The sequence below is a fragment of the Fukomys damarensis genome, unplaced genomic scaffold (assembly GCF_012274545.1).
Source record: "Fukomys damarensis isolate Sample0158 unplaced genomic scaffold, DMR_v1.0_HiC HiC_scaffold_15, whole genome shotgun sequence".
Lineage (NCBI taxonomy): Eukaryota > Metazoa > Chordata > Mammalia > Rodentia > Bathyergidae > Fukomys > Fukomys damarensis.
Genome location: NW_022900927.1, coordinates 45,982,217 through 46,000,512, shown reverse-complemented (window position 1 = coordinate 46,000,512; position 18,296 = coordinate 45,982,217). Strand labels below are relative to the sequence as shown.

The window sequence follows — 18,296 nt, the reverse complement described above, 5'->3', positions numbered from 1 at the left end:
TCCACTACACTTTTAGCCTTTTTCTTCCTATTTCACGTTGTCAGTTTGTAAAGAGGGGAGAGGGGAGGAGGTAAAGGGAGGGAGGGGATATGGGGAAAAAATGAAAACCAAGATCTATCATGTAAAGGTACAAGAGATCCCAATGATAAATGTAACTGCACTGTATACTTAAAAAGTACCAATAAACTCAATGAAAAAAAACATGGGTGCACATATATTACTGTGGTGGAAGTGTGAAGGGGGTGAAGGGAGGGCAGGGGTATGGGGAAAAAACAAGAACCAAGACATGTCATGTAAAGATATACGATTCCAATGATAAATATAACTATTGTTCGCTTTAAATGTACCGATAAACTTAATGGGAAAAACAAAATAAAATAAACACTTTCCTAAGTCAAGCTTGAATCCTGTAGCACTTGAGTGTCTTTTCCATTTTCGGTGTAAGTTAGATAATTCAGATAGCTTTCTTACTATTCCTTTATATTGTGCTGAAGATCACCATCTGACCAATCACTTAACAAACATAAAAGTAACACAAATGACTGGTGTTCAATGAATTAATGTTGAACATAATCATTACACATTACAAATATTTAGAGCATAATACTGATCAGTGTAAAAGGACAAAAAAAGGAAGAACAAAATCACTGATACCTGCCTTCAATGAAATGTAATAACACAGTTAAGTCTTCAAATTCAATCCTTTTCTTTGAAATATGGCATGAAGGCACTCAACTCAGGCATTTATTAGACTATGCTTCCTGTTCTTGCTAACCTCTAGGTACTGCTTTATTTTTCTCAAACTACTTATCTTTATCTGACACACTCCATACTTCAGTTATCTGCTTAAACTCACTCTTTCCAGACCAAACCATTAGCTCCTAAAAGGCAGGAATGCTGTCCCTTTTGTTCAGTTCTGTAAGGCCAGAGCCTGGAATTGTACCTAGCAGTCAGTAAATATTTACCAAATCAATAAATGAGATGACTATTATTAGTTTGGTTTTCCAGATTTCTGACCTGTATTTCCCCTTTAAGATATGGCCACATTTTTTTTCCATCAAGCTTCCTCTCATGTACATAGTGGCCTACATGAAAATGTGATTACACACAGCTATGACACTGAGTGAATTATTAACTTTGCCAACCACATATTGGAAATCACAAAAGTGTATGTGGGCTGCTGTGAGAAATGGAAGAATTCACATTTACTACCTAGCAAAGTGCTTGACATGTAAGTGTTCAATGGATTTGAGCTGTCGTCATCTTTACCATTATGATTATGATGTTCTTTTGATATAAACAGCTCCTCAACTCTTGAAGCAACTCATAGTTAATGTGAATGGGTTCAGAATAGTCATTACAAAATATGCCACCGTGAAATACTTGGTATTGTAAGCTAAAGGAAACTGAGAAAAACCATAGAAGCAGGACTGGCATGCTGGGATCTCTCACTTCTTCCCTGAACAAGGTCATAACACCCTCATTAATATCTTTATCTCTGAAGACAAAAGATATTTAGAAAAATCTGAGGAAATAGGCCTTGCCAAGTCTCTCCCAATTTATTAACACTACATCACACTCTCATTTTCTAATCATCTCCCTGCATAATCAGACATAAAAAAATATATAGGTTTCCCAGAGTTTCCTTTGGGTTTTCATTTTTGAAGGCTCCCTTGTCATCTGATATGATTTTGTTTTGTTATTCTGTTTTTGCTATGGATGTAAGCCATGAACCTAGTAACATATTAGAAAAATATTAGCTCCCCACACAATTAAAAATAAAAGAAAGAAAAATACAAAAGACAATTTTTAAAAGTTCCCTTGTAGGTCTGTTTCAGAGAGCATTAATCCCATTTTTGCTCTCAGAAGACTCTGATACCTCTATAGGAATTACCACACTGCATTTCAATTAGTTGATTATGTTCAATCTTCTCCACTATACTGTGTGGCCTTTTAGGGTATGGAATCTCTGTACCCTGTAGGACACAAGCATTCTACAGAAGTTTGCCCAATGGATGAGGTACTATAAAGAAATGAGACTGATCCCATTATTTCTATTCAGGTCACACATGCATTTTCATTACTGTTTCAAAATTACATTTCTCAATATATGGTTCCAATCTGGAGAGCAACACAGAAGCAACGTTTTAGCACAGGAGAGTGCCACAGAACATAGATGAAAATAAAAGCAATGCACTGGAATTCAGGGGTGCTGCAAATATAATGGCTGAAAGACTGAAACAAAAACATTTTCTCAGTTGTTCTACTTCAAATGTAATGATCTAATTTATATCATCTGACTTTATAAGAGTATGACTACACAGGGAATACTTACAATGAAAACATCAGTGATACAGTTGAAAAACAGTTATTAGAAATGGGTATTAGAAAGAGGAGAGAGGTACACAGCTCACAGTTTAACTATATGTGATAACCAAACAACAACAGGTATTTAATATCACAGCAAAAAAGCAAAAGCAAAAACCTTTCAAGGAATGTAAAAAGTCATTCAAATGCGAAGTTAAATACTAACTGCTAAAAGCTGCCATTCAAATGATAAAAATTCAGAGTCCTTTACACCAATCAGAAAATAACAGGTTGATCTAGGGGGAGGGGCTCTACTGGTAGACTTCATTGTTGAATTAACTGCATAGTGGGTATTCCAAGTAAGAGGCTAGAGGAGAAATTCCAGTACAGTGACATATTTATATCCTAACACTATTACATGCACTCAGATCTTCCCTCTGAATGATGCTTCTCATTAGGAAAGTACTTACATTAGGCCTGAGTCTGGCTGCCAGATCATAATATTTTTCGGCTTCTTCATTGAGGCTAGCCTGTCTGTTAAAGAATAATAATAAAAAAAAACTATCATTTATTTTACAATAGGTAAATAAAACCATGCCATAAAATAATATGAACTTTAAAAATGTATAATCACATCAATTTAACAGTAAGTTGCCTATACAGAAGCCTGAGTGCTTGCAATAAATTTATATAAAGAATAGAAAGTGTCTCAACATAATTTATTCAGTAGGCATTAGTATTTCAAACTTACATATTAGCAATCAGAAAAGATCGTTTCCTTTTCTAAGCTAATCCATACAGTATATTGAGATTTTCCATTTTCAATATAAAACATTAACTTTTAAAATAAATTGTCAAAATGAATATGTAATTATGACTTTTTAATACAAATAATGAACATATGCAGGATTTTAAAATTCATTTCTATCGAAATGACATCACTTTTTCCTGGTTGAGGGGAAGCTTTCAGTTTTGTGCAGCAAAAAGAAAAAAACAAAAGGCCAATTTTTCTCCCTGGTCTCTGGGCACCAGAGTGGGCACATGACGCAATCTTAGATGAGTGACAGATGGAAGGCTGACCAGAATCTATTCGGTGGAAGAAATGGGTTATGTCCTGATCAGAATGGAGCTATGAAAGATTGCTAGAACATATTTCACTCATTGGCCACTGGGCTGCCTTCTTTCCTCCTGATTCAAGCCTTCCAACCCACAGTGAATTCTTTAGTTTCCACTGTCTTCAAAGACCAAAGTCAGGTTGCTTGCTTAGCACCAAACCGTGCGTGGCACAGTTGACCTATGCAAATAAGATGCACACTGACTTTTATAGATGCATTTGTTCACTGCCTATTCTTGCAACTCCGAGCAAAGACTTAGGTTAGGTTCAGCCTACTTGTTAGTAGAAGAAATCAAATGTCAGGGTGTGCTAAAGCCTAATGATTGAGGCTTCAAAAGACAGGAATTTTTAAATTATTATTATTCCATGCAATATAAGAGGACCTTCAAAGAGAATAGATACTAAGACTGAAGAAGCTCTCATAGGTTGGACTGAAATCTAATAACCATATCTGAAGGGCACAGAAGAAATGCTGTAGAAAAATGCTGACTTTATTCTCTGATTCTACACCACAACACTCATGTGACAATAACAGTAAACGGTGCCATGGCCTGTATACAGAACGGAGTAGTGTTTTCCTGAAACTGTGAGGCAGCAAGCTTCTGAGACCACATGACTGAGAGGTCAGGAATTAGGATGAGAAAAAAAAACAAAAAAAACTTTCTCAATTAGAAAACTACATCCAGGTTTTAAAAGTGAAGGTTAAGTAGCCATATCTGTGAAACTGAATTTGCACTTCTGTCAAGCCAAATAAAAACTATAAAGCCATACCCCATGCAACCATATAAATTACAGAAATAACTGAAGACAAACTCTCTGGAGAATAAGACATATTCTTCTAATTTTTAAAGGTGAAATAATTAGAAACACTGCTATTTTAAATGGAGGTTTTAAAGAAAGTAAAAACCCTTGACCTAAGGCTCTACTGGACCTATGACATGTTACAATGTGCCACTGCAATTTATACTCTCATAAATGTTAAAGTTCAATTTCAATATGTCAAGAAAAGTACTTTAGTCTGCTTTGGAACAGTAAAAATCCCCTCACTAGGGTATTTAATGAAGGTTCTCTCCACCAAATTACAGAATCACTTTGGTTCAGATTCATTCGGAAATCTGAACCAGAATTCATTAGGTCATGCCCTGAAAGGATTCCTCCAGAGGAAAATAAAAGGCACGGAGGTAGGAAATTAGAGTAACTTAATACTACAAAGAAGTAAGCTACTTTGAAGCAAGATCAACCAATAGATGTCTAGCATGAAAAGTACAGCTACTATTAATATTCATCTTTACTGACATTTAATTCATAAAGTAGATAAGGATCAAAAAAGAAACTGGGAAATAAATGAGATGAAATGCTTTTATCGAAATAATCAAAATTTGCAAAGGCTTCTCTACAAAACAACTGGTTACTAGTTTTAAAATCATTATATCCTTTGGTGATTTAATTCTGAAAGGAAATACTTAGTTTAGAAAATTTAATTTCTTAAGCTAGAAGTAGAATTGATTATATTCTAAAGAAATGAGAAAACGAGGATTACATCTGTCATACCGCTATGAAAATTAATTTTCATTCTAGGGCTTTGCTTTTATTATTAGTCTTTTCTGACTACTAATCAGAAGGCATTTATAACAGCATATGGAAAACTACAGGGAAAAGATTATGTCGATTCTATCCATATATTATAATGTTTATATATATCCTTGTTTTATTCTCCAGAGAAGAGGAAAAACTCCCAAGGAACTGTCCAATGTCCACTTTGTGGTGTATGCTATATTAAAAACTCTCCTCTTCAAAAATATCCTGGGAGTGCTCAAATAAATCTTAATTGCATAGATGACCAAATCATTAATCAACATATGAAAAGTGAGGACATCAGCAATATTCTGCCTGCTGCTTGGGGGATTCTACGAAATGTGGTCAACCACTTCCATGATGAGATTGTTAGGGACTGACTACAGGCTTTGGGATCTCAGACTATTAAGATATACATATTTACAGTAGTTGAAAACATGCACTTTTCCTGAATATTCATACCTTTTCTTCTTTCACTATTTCTTTTTTAAAATAGAAAATGTATAAATCCTCAATCAAGGCATGCCTTAATTTACTATTTACAACAATACTATGAAATCATTGCTATTATTAATCATATATGAAGATGATAAAAAGGAAAAAGATATTTTCTTACTTCTTGCAATATTCCACTTTTAGAAGATCATAATTAGATACCGAAGGGAACAGAAGTCTCCCACATGGCTAAGTGAAAGAGTCAGGAAGTGAGTTAGAGGAGAAATGGTTGGCTTTGTCATGATATTGCCCATGCCAGATGTTGACAGTCTTGATGTTTTGTCCACAGTACATTTCGCAAAGCCAGGAATGAATTAAATGGAGAGAAAGAAAAATCACTCACACTAGGAAGCTATGCTAGGTCCAAATGGGCAATTTTCCCCATGTTAACCTGCCATCCCGAGAGTCAACATTATATAACATTCATGAGAATAGAGCTATAATAACCATGCCAACAAGACGCCGAATGGAGATGCATATGGATTCTCCATTCTCATTACCAACTCATAGACTTCACCTATGTTAGGCCCTCTTTCTGCTCAAACTACCTCTGCCTCTCAGGGCCAAAAAAGAGTAAAGAAGTAGAAAAAGTCCTAGATGGTCTTTGTGATTGAACTGTGAAATAAACCTTAAATTCTCAAGAAATAACTTTAGTGAACTGAATGTATTCAAAAGATTTCCTGCCATCAATAAATAGATGTAGATACAAACCAAACAATAAAAAAGCCACAAAATTCATCATTTGTGTACTGCATAATTCATTTTTATACATAACTTACATATGGATACACAACTAATTTCTCTCTTAAGTATTATTTTATAATAGAAAAGTATATTCTAGAATACAGGTTTATGGCCCATTAGTCTTAAAAAAAAGACGTATAAAAGAAATGTGGGAATTAATTGTTATAAAGTAAACAAATTGATATACCCTATGAAATAGTTGGAGATTCTGATTTTTTAAAATTCACAATTGCTTGCATGTTTATGTACTCTGTGAGAATTATAAAACTAAAATTAAAATTACGTCTTTGAAAGTAGTTTTAATAACCTTGAGCAGTATTTTGAAGTAAGACTTTCTAATTCAACTTTGTGAATTATCAACTTTGAGTTAAAAATTACTTAAAATAAGACAGTAACCACTGTTTGATTCATACAAAATATATTTGGTTATTTTTAAGGATAGGTTTGTTTTTTGTTTTTTGTTTTAGACAGATGTTTGTTCAAGTAACACAAATGTAGAAGGAAAGAGTAGCTGGATTTTTCCTGGATTTTTGCCAATCACTAAAGAAAACAGCATTAATTTTTAATTCTACTTGATAAGCTGTATAGTAGGAATAGAAGTGAAACTGAAGTAGATGGCCTAAAAACATATGGGAAATCTTAAAATAGCAAAACCAGAGTCACACATATAGAAAAGCAAGGAACAGAAAAGACCCTTGCAATGACACTCCTATTAATAACATGTATATAACCTCTTACGTCTTAGATGAAAATTTCTCTGCTAAGATATCAAAGCTGGCTTCAAGACCCTTATGTACCTGTCTCAATACTAAAGGTAAAGGATAAAAATCCCAATGATGAATGTAACTATACTGTATACTTAAAAAGTACCAATAAAGTAGACACAAACAGCTTGTTAAAAAAAAGAAGTGAAGAGGAAATGGTAAGTAAAAGAAGAAAGAAAAGACTATGCTAGCAATGCAAATTTATGAAAGGTCCCACTGAATCAGTTTTATGATGTCAACTAAGAATTTGAGCTCATTCTTTCATGGCCTCAAGCCTCACAAATTGGAAGTGAGGCAAGACGGGGTGGGGAAGTAGTAGTGATCCGTTAATTGCAAAACTCTAGGACATTTGCCCAGAACAGTTCCCAAAGCCTGGCAAGTGGATTTCTCATGAGAAGAAAGGAAAGTGTTGGCCACGTCAACTGGTACATTATGTTCAAGGTGGAATCTATGAGGTAGCTGAAGTCAGAAAGGATGTAGAGGAAGTAGAATAAAACACACAGTAGGTTAGAACATCAGAAGCATCTCTTGGGGCTTGTCAAAATACAAAATGAGAACCAAGACCTGTCATGTAGAGGTACAGGATCCCAACAATGAATGTAACTGTGCTGTATCCCTAAAATGTACCAATAAACTCAATTAAAGCTGAAAAAAAAAAAACAAAATAGCAGCATTCATACCTTGCATTTTAACAAGGTTCCTGGATAATTCCATTGGTTGATTTAATTAATATTTTAAAAGGCACAAAGGGCTTTCTTAGGTAGAATTTTTAAATAGACACTCAAACTCATAGAGTATGGGCCCTCAAGATAAAGGCACTCTATAATTTGGAGCTGGAATATTTATGTGTTCGGGGAGTTAGAAATATTTGGAATCTATAGACAGTTTGGGCTTGGTCTGCAGGAGAAAAGCAAGGACCCACCCAGAAGTAGAAAGATAATGGCTCATTTCATAGGTAGAAAGATAGTCCATTTTATAGGGAAAAGATAGGAGATCAGTCTATTGTATATCTTAAAATCAGGTTTACCTTATCAGCTAAGGTAATGAATGGATTTAAGAATATTTTAAAATTCATTCAGTTTATTAGTACATTTTAGATATACAATATAATGACAATCATTATTGGGAATTTGTAACTTTACATGATACGTCTTGATTCTTATTTTTCCCCTGTTCCCCTGCCCTCCCATCCACCCCTCCACTTCTCTCTATGTATAAAAACTTTGTTTTTTATTTTTCTCATATTTATTCCTTTCCCCCAAGGATCAAAATGTATAATAGATAATATGAAATAGGAAGATAAGGCCCAAAGGGGAAGGGGAAATGGGCAGTATTTAAGAATCTTTAAAGAATTTTAGGTGTGACAAGCCTGGGAGAAAGGATGCCTAAAAAAGAGTAGGGAGTACAGATATGGATAACCTCAGGTAACTTTGCATCCTGAAGTTGCAGTCTTCTTAAAAGCACAATTTTGAAATTGTGATTTCCCTTGTCTTATTTCTGCCTATCTTTATTTCTTCTATCCTGCCTCATTTCCCTCCCTTTGACATCAAGCCCTTATTCTTTAGGGAGGTACACAGGCTCTTGGTTCATCTTCTTATGGTTAATATGGGCTGGGGGCATGGAGGCTGCTGAGCCTGCCTAGGCGAGGATCCAAAGTCTCATTCTGAAGATCTAAAAGAGATATGGGGATTTTGTTGTTTGAAGAACCACTATTTTTAAATAATCTAGAAAATATGACAGGTACATTAGCAAGTAGAATACTGATGAATGGTGGCTCTAAATAGTTGTAGAAGTCAGATAAAACTGGGCACCATTTAGCATAAGCTTTCTGTCTTTAATATTAACCTTTATTTGCCCAGTAATGTTAACCTAAGTACACCAGGTGCAGTTTTAAAGCAGATAGACTTCTCCCTAGTTTGTCAATAAGAAATCCAATGTCCTTTCATTTTAATTATAACAATGACCAAATAATTCATGAACTAAAGATATCTATTTTTCATGACCATTGGGCCACTAAATTTTTCTTTACTACAGGTTTGGATCTGAACCTGACCTTTATTTTATAGACCTGAAAATCATATTAATGAGGTATTGGCCAGGAACAGTCAACTTTAATCTTAATATGCAAATGCTCTGCTTTAAAGACCCTATAACCCATTACAATGCAGTTGAAGTAAGACTCTCCTGACCAAACACTGGCAGTAAGACGTAATTTATAGTTGGAAAAAATCTAGTGACTTTGGAGTGTTTTTTGCTTATTTCAAAACATTAAAGGAGAAAGTATGTGGCCTAAAAGACCTTGGAGATTTAGTTGTTCACTGTTATCTCAAGGGATTTATTCCTTATCTATCCCTACAGATACCCTTAGTACCTAAAGATGTTCAACTACCTTATATACAATGGTGTAGTATTTACATATAACCTACAAATCTTGCCTATACTTTAAATCATCTCTAGATTACTTATAATATCTAACACAGCATGAATGCTACATAAATATGTATGACACCATATTGTTTAGGGGCCAATATCCAAAACAAGTGTGTACACATTCAACACATTTTCTCCCCACATAATTTCAATTTGTAGCTCATTAAAGTCAGAAACACAGAACTCAGAGATTTTGAGGGTCAAGTTTACATATCTCTACATGATATGCAGACACACACAAACACAACTATGGTTTGAGAAAGCAATCTGATTCTATTCTTTTCTCGTTCAAGAATTAAAATTTTATCTCAGTCAAATTTATAAAGTTAAGCCATCTGCTTACATAGCATATAATTATATAAAACTGAAATTAAAAATAGAAATTAAAAGATTATGATTCTCATATATTCACTCGCTCTCTAGAAACTAAGGAAGTAACAGGGGTCAGGTGGGTTGGTGGGTGTTAATTTTCTTGCTACTTGAGAAGCAGTGATAGCTTGTTCCCTTATGTCCAGAAAAGAATAAAGTGCACACTACTCTCAGTGTGACTCATTTTCAACACTATACTATATCGATATTTCTAAAAAATGTACTATCCCTTGGATAATACAAATGTGACGTTAGGCCGGGTGTGCTGGCACATGCCTGTAATCCCAGCACTCGGGAGGCTGAGGAAGGAGGATCGCTGTGAGTTTGAGACCACCCTGGACTACATAGTGAGTTCCAGGTCAGTCTCAACTACATAGTGAGATCCTGTCTCAAAAAACCAAAACAAAAACCAAAACAAAACAAACAAATGTGATGTTATTTCTCCAAAGACCAGCCATGAATATACCTTCTAAAAGTTGTCATAAAAGAATAATTTAATAGCATTAGAGAGGTCTTACTATTTAAGGTTCATTAACTTGATAATTAGTTATTCTTTATAAATCCTTTCTCCTTTAATATATTTAAAAATGATAGCTTCTTGGTATCACTCAGTTATAAAGACAGAGGGAGCCAAAGTGACATGGTGAAAACAGTATTAAAATTGGTCAGAACACACCAAGTTTAAATCACAGCTTCATCAACTGAGTAGTACTAACTCTGAGCCTCAGTCTTCTCATCTATAAAATAGGAATATTAATGTGTACTTGACAGATACACAATTAGAAATGAGAAAGTAACATGTAAAAATGCAATATAGAATGCCAGGTAGATAGAAGCTATTTGAAAAAAAGGTTTTATATCTTACCATACATGGATTTAAAACAATGACAAATCTCTTCCACCAGACACTATGTTTTTGTGCCTTTTGATTTCCTTTTTATAAAATAGGAATATTAATGTGTACTTGACAGATACACAATTAGAAATGAGAAAGTAACATGTAAAAATGCAATATAGAATGCCAGGTAGATAGAATATATTTGAAAAAAAGGTTTTATATCTTACCATACATGGATTTAAAACAATGACAAATCTCTTCCACCAGACACTATGTTTTTGTGCCTTTTGATTTCCTTTTGGCCATCAAATATATTCTCTCTCTCTCTCTCTCTCTCTCTCTCTCTCTCTCTCTCTCTAGCTTCCAGTTCTAGGGGTAAAATCTGAAAACTTCTATTCCAACTGCTCATAACAGAATAACTGATTTAACTGTTTCCTCTCGCACATGTAGATACCTAACTTCACTGAGTTCTAGCACTTTAAATTTCTTTGTTATTTTCTTTTGATGACAATCAATCCACTTTTTTTTTTAAATGATCTCATCTGGAGGCACCTAACACTTTTTCCAGTTTATTTGAAGTACTCAAAGGGTCATCGTGTATTGTCAATGTTCATTACGTGACAACACTCAACATCTATGGTCAGCCCTCCTGTCGACACAGTCCATAGTTAGCCACAATGTGGGTCCCACCTTCCCAAGCAAAGAGGAAGCCCCCAAATCCCTTCATCTTGCAGCACACGAATAAAGTCCCATCAATCAGATATCATCTCAAGAGATGAAATTCGGAAGTAAGCATAATGGGAGGCAGCAGCACCCAAGAGAATCGTCTGCTAATGCACAGGGCACACACTCTACTTTGTTCCACTGGTGATACTGACTTACCTCCTGGATTATAAACGCTACTCAGCCTTGGGAAGGCTAGTAGTTGAAGGCTGTTCCTCTAGAGAACCCACAGGCACAATGGGCTGTGTAAAGGAGTGCTCTCAAGCCCCTTGAGTGACCTGTGAGTGACTAGAACTAGAATGCTCTTTAATAAAGCCCATTTGTGCTGGAATTAGCAAGAGTGAATTCTGTAGCTTGCAGCTAAGAATTGTGACTCACACATGAAGACAATTTAGGATTGGATCTATTTCATGAATTTTGCTTGCAAAATTTTAAGAGAAGGGTCCTTTGTCCTATCTTAGAAATTTTCTTGAATTATTAAACAATAAAAGCTTAATCTGTTAAAATTTATCTGCTTTCCTTTAAAATATATATCGTAGTTAGCATATATCACAAATAAAATTATATTGATGTTACATGCAACACTAATTTATTCACATATTTATCTATTAATACAACTATATCACACAGAAGTAGACATATACATCTGTATCATACTATATTACTTTATATAATTATATAATCACAGGAGTATATATGCTATAGATAAATATTTTGACCCATGAGCTTTATATACTTCAATTTCTATCAGTCATAATTTTCTTCCAATTATTACTTTCCAAGGAGTTTTGGGAAAGTATCTACAGCTTCTATTTAAGTGATTAGTCTATTAACTTTACATTACCTTTATTGCAGTTTTAAGGGATCCTACTAATCTCTCAGTTCTCTTTTCTGATGTTATAATGTTCCTCTTTCCAACTACCTATTGCATTTCTAAAGTAAATTAGGTTATGCTATGCCAACCCATTCTGAATTACCACCAATTTAAGACAAAAAAGTTTATTTCTCGCCCATCTGACCATTCCAATGAGGGAGGGAAAGGAAATTTGTTTCCCTTCAGGTTCAAGGTCTGTTTGCACTGTCTTCAAGTCAGAAAAAGGAAAGTGTACTCAGCTTTTCTTACAAGTGACATCTGTCCCATTTACACATTCAGTGACCCAAAAAAAGTAAGTGTAGATCTTTACCTTTGAAGAAGTGGAGGCCAAACCCATGTGGTGAACAACAGTAGTATTGGTTCCTCACCATCTAGGTTTCATGTGAATCACCTTGAAGTAGAAACTAAGCATATTCGAAGTGGCTTTTGAGGGTTTTTTGTTGTTGTTTTGTCTCGGTTTTGCAGTACTGAGAATCAAACACACAGGTTTGATCTGCTGAGCTACTTCCCAGCCATTTTTTTATTTTTGAGACGGGCTCACTAAGTTGCCTGTGCAGGACTCAAATTTATGATCTTCCTGCATCAGCTTCCTAAGTGCTGGGATTAAAGGCATGTATCACCTCCCTCAGTTCTTAAATTTCTAATGTTAATTCTGCTTCCCAGGGTGCTTACTTTAAATACCTTTTCTTTGTTGCTCTTATCTGAATGCCAAATGGAAGTTAAGATTTCTCAAAATTTGCCTTTCCTTTTTTTTAAACCTTTGCTTCTTCTACAAAGGAAAACTTTTTGGTACTGCTGACAGTTGAAGTGGTTCTGTAAGAAACTTCTCCAATTTCAAGCCTCTTAAAAAGTTCAGTTAACAAAGACTTGTTCCATGAAAGCTGGTCCTGACTCTCACTTCTTCCTCATTCAGACCAAATAACTTTTGTAAAAAAAATATTGGGAATGAACAGTACTTTTTCTTTGTTAATAGATTCTTTTGGTCATGTCTAGGAAATAGCCAAGGAAAGGAAAGTTAAATCAGAGTGGTAGAACCATGTATTAAACATACACTTTTACTAAATTGTTGAGTTGGAATATCTGGTAAAGCATTAATCCAGCTAACCAAGTCACAAACAGAAATTCACCTTTTTCTTCACACCTGACTTATCACCAAACGTTGCCAATTTTTCTCCTAAAATCTCTCAGAGAAACCAAAGTTTTGATGTGAGGAGTAAAATCAAATTCAGTTTAGAGCCAGGCAACCATGCCTTACTCCCAGCAGTCTGGGAGATAGGAGGACTGCAAACTCAAGCCTCACCTATACAACTTAGCAAGACCCTGTCTCAAAATTAGAAATAAAAACTGCTGGGAGCCTAGTTCAGTCTGAAGGCCCTGGGTCCAAGCCCCAATACCACCACCCCCACAGTAAATTTAGGACACCACACGTTTCCAGGTAGTTAAGATTTTACTTTATATATAATACCAAATAAGCAAAATCTTGATAGCAATCATTTTGATAAAGCTACATTCAAGGAAAGACCAACAGCTTTTCTTATCTTTCAGCAAACAAAATGCTAAATGTTTTTCACTAATAAATAAAGACTGGCATTCAGTCTGCACAATAAGCACTGAAGAAATACTTGAATTTGAGGGAACTGGAAAACACAAAGGCTACATGAAATCATTCCTGGAAAATGCCACTGAGTTGAGTGAGCGCTTACCAGGCTGTTATGCTCACGACTGCGGTCAGTACAAGAAGGTAGTGACTAGAACTTAATGAGGAATGCAGACCTTAGAAGGCTTGAGAGAAGGTTCTGAAAAATAAATCCTAAAGATTTCTACAACAACAAGGTGGAACAAAAACTTTCCTGTTTTCTAGCACTATGGTAACAGAAAAAAATTACAAGTGATATATTTAACAAGGACATTTTTTGTAATATTCTGATAATGGATTTCAATTGGTAGACCTTGAATTCAGGACACTATCTTAATATGTAGCAAATGACTTCTTGATGAAAATATTTATCAAGTAAGATGAATAAGTCTATAGAAGCTCATGCTTTCTTGTCCCTATAAATGGTCTATTTTGACAAGAAGCACAGTGTTTTATTCATGAACAGAAAGGCTTCTTCCTGGCAAGAATTTGTCATGCAAATTAAGGTATTAAAGATCATCCTTGCACTGAACGTTCTTGAAGATTGGCTATATTCAGACGATTTAGAAATATAGCCAATAGTCAACTGACTCCTGATTTCTTTCTGTAGATGCCAGCTTTCTCCAACTCATGATAAAACAAGTGTTTTGGGAATGTTAAACATTAATGTAGAGGAAGAGCATTCATCAGAAACTTTACAGTATGTACTCCCTGTAAACCAGGCTTTAGATTTCTTTTTTAAAACTATTAAAAAGCCTCCTGCTGAGATACATATCTAACAGAGATTTTAAATGACAAACACAAGTTGATGTATAAAATTTGCTTTGAATATTGGTTGGGGGGGGTGAGGTGGAGGGGCTGAGATTAGGAAAGGGCAGCACAAGGGATACTACTTGTGATAATGGAACTGCACTGTGATGTGACTGAGGGGATGGACATGTAGAGCTGTGTGTGTGACAAAACTGCAGGGAACTAAACATACACACACCCACATGCACACACTCACGTGTGCACAAAGGGGGTATAAGTAAAACCAAGGAAACTCAACACAGTCGGTGAACTGCATCAGTATCAATATGCTGGCTATGATAATAATGTGCTCTAGTTTTGTAAAATATCATTTGGAAAAATGGAAAAATGGTACAGATTTGCTCAAGATTATTTCTTACAAATACACTTGAACCTAAATGACCTGAAAATAAAGGTGAAAAATAAACAGATCCTTTATATTTCTCAAAGGCCTGTGTGTACGTACGTGTATATGCTGGCAATTAAACCCAGGGCCTGACTCATGTTAATAAGATGGTTTCCTATTGAGCCTAATCCCAGACCAGAAGTTCTTGTTTTCCTTCCCTTGTGAGAGTAATCTACATAATTACAAATCTATCCCTAGAAGTCAAGTAGAGAGACCACAGTGTGGCTGTTATTTAATGAAACATTGAGGTAGGGACTTAATGGAGTAAAATGCAAGTAATAATATGCGAGAAGAGACAAGCATATTGTTAGAAGAACAAATGATGCCCTTCTCCTTCCTTTTCCCTCCCCTTCTCTTTTCTTTTCTTTTTTCTGGTACTGAGGCCTGAACCCAGTGCCTCTTACGTGCACTGAGCCTCTAAGCTGCATTCCTAGTCATGTATAACTCCTTTCCGTTTTGAAAACATCCTAATACCACTTATGGATGCACTTTCTTTTCATTTTCACAAAATAATAGCTGATCTGACTTTTGTATTCTTGTGATCACCTCTGAATAACCCTTCTGAAAATAGAAGTGGTAATTTCCAAAAATACATTGTTCCAAAACACAGCAATTGTGCTGAGTACAAGGGTATTCAAATTTACTTAAGTAAATTTGTATTTTATAATCCTTCCCACTATTAGTTTAACACATTCAAAAGTATTCACATGCTACAGTTAACAATATAGAAACACAAACAATCGAGATGCACTTGAATAACTGATAATGTTTTGTAGTGGAGACATTTAATTTGACAATTATTACATTAAATATTGTAGTTTTCCTTTTGTATTTTATGATCAGACTAAATTTCTGGAGGGAAGGAAATAGCCAGGGAAGGTCTAAGTAATATTCAGTCTTCAGGGCTCACCTGCCCTGCACGTGGTAAACAGACTATAGTAAATAAAACTGTTCTAAGTTTTTCATGGTTACACACCATGACTGATAGGGAAACTAATATAACTAACTGCCTTAGCAAAGTCACAGTATTGGTCTTTAAGGTACAGAAAGAAAAACTAACCTGAGCATGTGGGCAGCATTAAAGACAACATCGAACTCTGTACTATCTAGCTCAGCTGCTTTTTTTGCCATCTCAGCTGCTTCTAAGAGGCGAGCTTCTTCCAGAAGAAACTGACCTGCAAAGCATGAAAGCATGAGAAATTCAATACAGAAAATGATAATCGCATGAAATGATAAAGCTGCATTTAGAGAAAAATAAGTACAGTGGTAAAGGTGACTTGAAGGTAAGCTTTAATGCCAAGCTCATTTCCTAGTCATATTTTAAATGTCTTTCCTTTAATTGCAGGACACAGGAAGGATTTCAATACAAGAAAAATCACTTTTTTTTTTCTTATAAAGAAATCCTCTATGGACTTTTCAAGCAAAAAACAAAACAAATGCATTTAAAATTATATTACAAATATGAGCTGAGTTGATTTTAACTGTCACTGCTTTACAACTTCTGTCTCTGACATACGCATTATTTCTTACATTTAAGTAATGCTGAAATTAAAGAACAAATTTAATTATTCTTTAATAATAAAGGAAGACAGGCTTTGTAATAACAAACTCTGAATTCTAACCTGGAATACAAGTGGGATAAATGTCAACAGTTTTGAGACCACTGTAAGGTCAACTTTGCAAGGATAGAATTATTGGAGACAGAACAATAAAGCTCTATAAATTGTACCTCAAGAATTGTTATGTAATGCTATCTAGGAAATTTACTCAAAAGGCAAAGTAAACAGAGTCAGATCCAATTTTAAGGCAACAAATATGCAAACACAGAAAAAGGCTGCACTTTGAAAAGCGAGGATTTACTACGAAAGAGCAAAAGTAATTGTATGAGGTTTGATCTGATATGAATATTCAAATAAAAATCAAATCAAAGGGTGACAGAGATCTAATGAAGACATCTCAGCACCTGCCAGGTCTGTGGCATTGTAGTCTAATTAGCGTCTCTTTTTATTTGGGGGTCCCTGTGTGCTGAAAGTTTGAGACTATTTAGCACTACAAAAATAGTTGTAAGAATGATTTGCAAATCCTGAGTTACACACAGAAATAGAAATGGTTGTTAGTAGAACTCATTATGTATCTAATAGCTGTGACAAATTATGTTTAACCCCAAAACATCTGTTCAAATAAAAGGGAAAATATGTTTTAGGGTTTCTAATAATCAATAGTCCTTGCATGGTTAAATATTTCTAAAGTGTTAAAAATGGTGAGTAAATATAAACCTAGGATTATAAAGTCCACTATTTTAAAACAAGAGAAAAAGGATTACATCACTTTCCCACATTCTGTGCCCTATTTATTCTCAAAACAAGTGAAATTGTATGTTCAGAAAAATTATTAAGAAAATATAGTTGTGGGACAGGGATTTAGCTCAGTGGTTCCGGCGTCTGCCTCACATGCGCAAGGGCCTGAGTTCAATTCCCAGTACCAAAAAAAAAGAAAAGAAAAACAAAATATAGTTGTAAATAAACATTTAAAATATAAAAATAATTACTCTGAAATTTCTGTACATTCTAACTCTACAAATAAGAGATGCAAATGAAATTAAAGTATATGCTTGTTAAAAAAAAAAAACCAAAAACCTAAAACCATGAGCAGGGGATTTAGCTCAGTGGTTCTGCCACCTGCCTTGTAAGTGCAAAGTCCTGAGTTCCATCCCCATTACCAAAAAAAAAAAAAACCCAAAAAACACTAAAACTGGATAATCTACGGGACATTGAAAATGCAATTTCTCCTCAAATATATCTTAATAAAAGATACCATTTATGCTTATTAGATTTTTAAATTTGAACCTAATATTAATTGCTACCTGTCTTAGAAACGCAGTATTTAAGCAAATGCATTAACAAATATGTTAATTATTTATGTGGTATTTAAACAAAGGACAATGTAGGAAATTATTTATTGTTCTTTTTTCCCAGGTAGTTATTAACTCTGAATTACAATGTTCTGAATTATAGTTAGAAAAAATGCAACAATTAATTGCATAATGAAGATTATTTATATTAAAATGCATCATTCCAGCCTGGAATAGGAAACATACTGACTCTGGTAAAAAAAAAAATTAATAAATGAAGGAAGGAAAGATATGGCATTTATTGTGTTCACTCAAGAAACTGAGACGAAACTGACAGATTATCTGTGTGATGAAGATAACAGTAACACTAGTCAAGCGAAG

At 34.7% G+C, this 18,296-nt stretch overlaps 1 protein-coding gene across 5 annotated transcripts in view; it reads right to left on the bottom strand.

Annotated features, from left to right (window-relative positions):
• Tmtc2 (transmembrane O-mannosyltransferase targeting cadherins 2) overlaps positions 1–18,296 on the bottom strand; it is a 384,756-nt gene that overhangs the window by 50,398 nt on the left and 316,062 nt on the right. For 3 of the 5 annotated variants that reach the window (XM_010610162.1, XM_010610171.3, XM_019205476.1), the window contains 2 exons: positions 16,125–16,239; positions 2,778–2,841 (listed from right to left, as the gene is read on the bottom strand). In XM_010610162.1, the coding sequence (XP_010608464.1) occupies positions 2,778–2,841; positions 16,125–16,239 (179 nt within the window). The remainder of the gene's footprint in view (positions 1–2,777; positions 2,842–16,124; positions 16,240–18,296) is intronic. The other 2 variants (XM_010610177.2, XM_033763823.1) reach the window with 1 other exon arrangement.